This window comes from Bos taurus, chromosome 4 (assembly GCF_002263795.3).
Source record: "Bos taurus isolate L1 Dominette 01449 registration number 42190680 breed Hereford chromosome 4, ARS-UCD2.0, whole genome shotgun sequence".
Lineage (NCBI taxonomy): Eukaryota > Metazoa > Chordata > Mammalia > Artiodactyla > Bovidae > Bos > Bos taurus.
Genome location: NC_037331.1, coordinates 107,716,854 through 107,723,692, shown reverse-complemented (window position 1 = coordinate 107,723,692; position 6,839 = coordinate 107,716,854). Strand labels below are relative to the sequence as shown.

Here is a 6,839-nt window from a genome sequence, read left to right as displayed (position 1 = left end):
CTGAGAAAAAAACAACAATGCTGGAGGCATCACAGTTCCTGAATCCAAACTATACTATATTAAGATAGAATAACATAAGCATTGCGCTCAGTCACTCAGTGTCCAGCTCTTTGCAACCCCATGGACTGTAGACCACCAGGCTCCTCTGTTCATGGGGATTCTCCAGGCAAGAATACTGGAGTGGGTTGACATGCCCTCCTCCAGGGGATCTTCCCAACCCAGGGATCGAAACAGGTCTCCTGCATTGCAGACAGATTGTTTACCGTCTGAGCCACCAGGGAAACAATAAAAGCATTATGCTACTGGTATAAAACAGATACATAAACAATGAAGCAGAATTGAGAACCAACGCATATACAGTGAGCTAATACAAAAAGAGCCAAGAATACTCAGTGGAGAAAAACTGTCTAATAAATGGTGCTGGGAAGTTGGATATTCACATGTAAAAGAGTGAAATTAGATCCCTATTTTTACATCACTCCCCAAAAATTAACTCATAAAGGATTAAGACATTAAATAAAACCATAAAACTCCTGGAAGAAAACAGGAATAATGCTTCGTGACATGGGTCTTGGCAATGATTTTTTGCATATGATATCTAAAGCACAGGGAGCAAAATAAAAAACAAGTGGGACTACATCAAACTAAAAAGCTTCTGCACAGCAAAAGAAACAATAACAAAACAAAAAGACAACCAAAGCAATGGGGTCAGATATTTGCAAATCATACTGAGAAGAGGTTAATATTCGAAATATATAAAGAACTCCTAGAACTGAAGAAAACCAATGGTCAAAGGACCTGAATAAACATTTTTCCAAGAAGACATACAGAAGGCCAACAGACGTATGAAAAGGGTAGTTTACATCACTAATCAGGGAAATTAACTCAAAACCACACTAAGTTATCACCTTATACCTATTAGACTGGCTGTCATCAAAAAGATGAGAGAACAAATTCTGGAGAAGACATGGAGAGAAAGGAACCTTTGTGCACTGTTGCTGGGAATGTATATTGGTACACCCACCATGCAAAACAGTATGGAGGTTTCTCAAAATTAAACATAAATCTACCATATTACCAGAAATTCCACTTCTGGGTGTATATCCAAAGGAAGCAAAATCCCTACATCCAAAAATAACTGCACTCCTGTCTTCATTACAGCATTACTTATAATAGCTAAGATATGGAAACAAGCTAAGTGTTCATCAACAGACAGATAAAGAAAATGTGGTGTATAGTGGAATACTGTTGAGTCATTAAAAGGAAACCCTGCCATTTGCAACAGTATGAACAGACCTTGAGGGTATTATGCTAAGGGAAATAAGAAAGATATATACTATATGATCTCACTTATACATGGTATCTGAAAGACTCAGATTCATTGAAAAAATATCAGATTTGTGATTGCCAGACTCAGGGAGTGGAGAGAATGAGATAAAAGTGATCAGAACATACAGACTTCCAGTTATAAATAAGTACTGACTATGTAATATACAACATGGTGAGAATCCTTGCCGACGCTGTATGGTATATTTGAAAAGTCGTAAGAGGACAGACATTATAAAGTTCTCATCACAAGGGAAAAAATGTAATTATATAAGGTAATGCATGTTAACTAAACTTATTTTGTAAATCATTTCATTATACAGTATTATATGTCAATTTTCTCAAAACTAGAGGAAAAAATAATAAGTAATTTGTTTTATTGCTGTCTACAGGAAGTTATCTCTCTGCCAATCTTATGTATTTTATTTCATGATTGACCCTCAGACATTTGGGGAGAGGGGAGTTCAGTATTAATTTCAAATAGTTTATTAAAATATTTTCTTTTCTTCTAAAAGAGACTTGAATGTTTTGTCTAAAAGCATAATTCTTTGGAAAAAAACATACTCCAAAATAACTGTAGTGATAGAGTAAACTGAATTTCATGATTTTGTGTATTCAGTTTATTTATCTTTGTTTTCTGTCATTTTTATTCTACTTTTCATAGAGGTGGAGACAAATGAAGTTCATTGTAACCTTTCTATTAATTGTAACCATTGTTATGTTATGGTTACAATATGTAACCATTGTTATGGAATTGTAACCATTGTATTTGTGTCCCCCTAAATTCATGTATTGAAGCCATAATCCCCAACGTGACAGTATTTGGAGCTGGAGCCTTTGGGAGATAATGAGAACCTCATGGGACCCTCATAATGGGATTAGCACCCTTACAAAAAGAGGAAGAGATTCCTCTTCCATGTGAGATTTCTCCACCATGTGAGAATACAGCAGGAAGGCAGCTGTCTGTAAACCGGCCAGGAAGAGGGGTCTTACCTGAACCAGCCATGCTGGTACCCTGATCTGGGGCTTTCCAAGCCTCTGAATTACGAGAAATCATGTCTGCTATTTAAACCACTCAGCCTATGCATTTTGTTATAGCACCCAAAACCAACTAAAACATGTTTAATAACTGATCCTGGTGGAATTTTAAACATTACGGAAAAAAAGAAGGAAAACCTGATGTATAAGATTGGATAAAAATGGCCCTAACTCAGATATTTCATGCAAAGTAAAAACTGTACATTCTCATGTCCTAATAAAGCTATTGCAGTTCTTTTCCTATTTAAAAATTATTTAGGATGCAACAATGTCTTAGAAAAACCTATATATATAATATAGTTGTCTACCCAGGATAATCCAAAGTCCCTACTCTGCCTTCAGAAAGGAATTTGTGTGCAACAGCAAACTAGAGAAGTAATTTTGTACTCCTGTTCTTTGAGGCCAGGTACAAACTAGGATTTTAACCTAATTAGTGACCAGAATCTTAAACGCACTGAGTCCATGTGGGTTGTGTGTACTCAGTGCTTCACTGGGGAGTTTCCAGCTCTAAAGCTAGTCGTCTGAAGCCCCCTAAATTGCCTTTCTGAATAAATGGTATGAAATGTGTGAACTGTTCCCCAACCTTTAGGAGAACAAGGCTTCTTTCCTTAACAGACTTCCTGTGACTCCCTCCACAACCATCACCCTAACCCTCTGTATATGTAGTTATGCCTAGATTTGTAAATTTAATGTGTACGTTTATTCATATCATTCAGAAACCTCATCTAAGAAAAGCTCCAGATTACCGGAGAGGCAAAAACACTGAATTGCCTCTTAGGGCAACAGTCGCATGAGGCTGACTCTGCATTCCTGCAGTTTCAGTTTGTAACTTCCTGTTTGCATTAGTAAACGTGTTGACAACTATGAAAAAGAAATAGTTTGACTTCTAGTAAGTAACCTGTGTGAACTGGTAATACTGATGATATATTATCCTGTAATACTGTTTCTGAATTTTTAAACTGCCTTTTCAAGATTTCCTCAGAAGGATAACAGGCTCCCTCTAGCGGGGAGTGACCATTATAATTGAATTATTTTATTTACTTCAAAGCTGTGCAACTTCATAGTTGCACTTTGTCGGAAGGAAAAGAGGCCTTTTCTGGCTCTTGACATTTGTTTATTTCTCTGCATAACATTTATTTTTCCCTTTCTGATTTCTTCTGATTATATCAGGGCATGTTGACAGGACAGTCATGTCGATAATGTGAACTGCTCTTTTATAAGCAAAGGGAAATGAGGTTACCAATGGATTCCTACATGTTAACTTCAGCAAACTTTTGTTAGGAAATATATATATATACTTGTGTACAGATTTATGTAATTTATAAATATATAAATTTTAATAATACAACATCACTCCAAAACCTTTGACAATTAAGTAATGACCTGGAAGTCTGCTTTTTGACCTCTGAGTTCCAATTAATTTTACACAAAGCAAGCCTTGTTCACTTTGGCTTGTCTTTCTTTATGAGGGAAAAAACAACCCAAATCCTATACTGTTTTTTTCTTAAATAATTAGTTTTCTGTCCCATATCATTTATACTCAAAACTAAAACTACCTTTTTATAGAGCTTAATATTAAAATGTTAATTCTGAATCATCAAAAAAATTAAAATTGTACCCAGGCAAGAAAGTAAGTAACCTATTACAGAAATGGATGTTGGTTTTACAATTGGTAAAGAAGAAAAAGAAAACACTTCACTGAAATTTAGTGTTGAGACTGACATATTCCGCAAATGGATAAACAGAGTAGCCCACTCTAGGAGGAGTGGTCACAGCAAGTTATAGAAACTTTCAGCTTTAGAATCTCACTTACAGATTGTCTATTAATTCCAAGTGTGTGCTTAACTGCTTTTTGGTAACTCTCAACAAAGTCATTCTACGCGGAGGGAAGTTGGCTCTCACCAAACCTTTGCTTCTCACGTCCTTACAGCACATCAGATGCTTGGCTTTGGAACACTAGTCAGCACGTCCAACACCTACGACGGATCTGGTGTTGTGACTGTAGAGACGGACCATCCCCTGCTCTGGACCATGGCCATAAAAAACTGACCAGTGCTGACCTCCGTCGCTGTGCCTCTGACATACCTCATTTGCCAACAACATCATGCTCACCAAGAACAGTCCACCTTGGCTGGCAGGACTCTAAACCTGTCCCCTGGGAGGCCCGCTAGTTTTAAAGACTGTTCATGTTCTGATCATTCAGGGAGCACTGTAGATGACAGATTTCAGTTTTACTCTGACGGTGGCGGGGGGTGGGGTGGGGTGTCATTATTTAAAGTAAATATGCCGTATTAAATTCAGTTGGAAAACTAACGTGGGTCATGTCTCAAATTCAGTCCTGATCACTCTTATTAATCACTCCATGTACCCCCAGAAAACAGTTTGTAATTTTGAAGCTGAGAAAGCTCTGAGGTTCCGTACTGTCCAGCACATACACCTCCTCCTGTTGATCCTTAAACGCTTGCTTCTATGTCATAATGTTAGCTCTCTGTCTTCTGTGGACCTTTCACTGAAAAAAATAATTCCTTCTAGCTTGGGATGCTAGAACCGCACCATTTTATTCTGACCTTAACAGTTTGGGGTATTATCTTTTAATGATAAATAAAAAATCACTAGCCTGATTGTTAAAATTTAAAACAAGCAGAACGCACCCAGCTGCTGTACATGACACAAACCCAGTGTTGCTGTAAAGAATGAGAGTGGCCTCTCTCTCCTCTCTGGTGCTACGACAGTGGGAGGGTCGCGTTGTAAGTGGAGAATGAAAGCGGGGCCCGTTGAACCAGCCTGCGGTTGTGCATAATCATTAGAGATCATTTTTAATTATTTATGCAAATACACGTGAAACTGAATCCAGATGTGAAATAAAAATATTTAGTTATCAACGTGCCTGCCTGTGGTCAGTTTTTCAAGAAGACGTCTAATCCATTTTCTCACCTGTATTTTATGATGACCGGTCTTTCTTAATCAATGTTACATACCCACCCCCCCAAATAAAAACTACTCAAAGGTTGATTCACAGCTGCAGTTCTTCACACACCTGATTTTCGAGAGCAACCTGGGGTGGTGGTGAATACTTTCTCTAGCCTCCACGGAAGTTACTTTCTAGAGCCCCCGTGCTGCATGTTCACACTTAAATCTCTCTGGACCTGTTGCCGCATCTATAACATGGGGGTTCTAGGTAGCACCTGTCTACCTTGCCGGACTTTGGAAGGAGGGACAGGTTAAACTGCCTTCAGAAATCATTGCACGTGCTAGAGAAAAAAGAACCAACAGAGGAAAGGAACTGTTCCACGGTAGAGAAGTGCAGAAAATTGGTGGAGGAAGCCCTCTGGGGAAGTAGAAGGGACCAGAGCACAGCTGGGAGTACCACAGTGCTCCTACAGTCAGTGCTGCGGTGGGAGAGCCAGTTCTCCAGCCTTCTGCCTCCTCTCGGCACAAATGCAGAGCCCAGAGCTCCCATCCCTATACCGCGCCCCCCTTCCCCCCGCAGAGACAGCTGTACAGAGGGTCTGGGGTACCAAGCAAACCTGTACCAAAAGGGAAGGAGTCGGGGGGTGGGGTAGACTGGGGATTTGGGATTAACAGAGGCATGCTACTATATATTTATAAAATAACAAGGACCTACTGCAGAGCCCAGGGAACTGTACTTCAGTATCCTGTGAGAACCTATAATGGAAAAGAATCTAGAAAAGAAATACCCCTAAAACTGAAGCAGCACGCCTGAAACACTGTGAACCAGCTGCTTGGCCCTGCCTGCCCCGCGTCCTGCTCAGTCGTGGCCGGCTCTGCCACCCTATGGACTGTAGCCCGCCAGGCTCCTCTGTCCGTGGCACTCTCCAGGCAGGAGTACTGGAGTGGGTTTCCATTTCCTTCTCCGGGGGATCTGTCTGACCCAGGGATCGAACCCGCGTCTCTTGAGTCTCCAGGTAGATTCTGTACCACTGAGCCACCAGGGAAGCCTGTACTTCCTACTTCAATTTAAAGAGCTTTAAAAAAGCTCAGTCAGGCTCCTTTGTTGACTCATGTAACTGAGAACCACCAACAGGAAAGGTGGAGAAGGAAATGGCAACCTACTCAGTATTCTTGCCTGAAGAGTTCCGTGGACCGAGGAGCCTGGCAGGCTATATATAGTCCATGGGATCGCGAAGAGTCGGACACGACTGAGTGACTAACCAACAGAAAAAAGACCTGCAGACCACTGCCCTGGACGGTGCCCACCCTAAAGGACGAGGCTAGAAAGCGGGGAGGAGCAGGAAGAGGGCGTGACCTTCCCAGCACCGGTTACTGATTTCTCATTCACTGGCTGTTCCAGGCTCAGCTGTCATCTAGTCATTACTAAAGATGTATTCACAGCCTATGAAATATGAAAATATGTCCACTGTTCTAAGATTTTCCTGAAAGAGACTCATGCCCTATCTACCCTGAAAATCTTGCCAGTGATAGTAAGTGGATGCTTGGCAAGAAGAATATAGTTG

General features: G+C 40.4%; 1 protein-coding gene across 3 annotated transcripts in view; it reads left to right on the top strand.

Annotated features, from left to right (window-relative positions):
* The window catches only part of TPK1 (thiamin pyrophosphokinase 1), a 382,700-nt gene extending 377,454 nt beyond the window's left edge, over positions 1 to 5,246 (top strand). For all 3 annotated transcript variants that reach the window (XM_024990934.2, NM_001080370.1, XM_005205899.3), the window contains exon 9: positions 4,295 to 5,246. In XM_024990934.2, the coding sequence (XP_024846702.1) occupies positions 4,295 to 4,413 (119 nt within the window). In that variant the 3' untranslated portion in view covers positions 4,414 to 5,246. The remainder of the gene's footprint in view (positions 1 to 4,294) is intronic.
* The last annotated feature ends 1,593 nt before the right edge of the window (positions 5,247 to 6,839 follow it).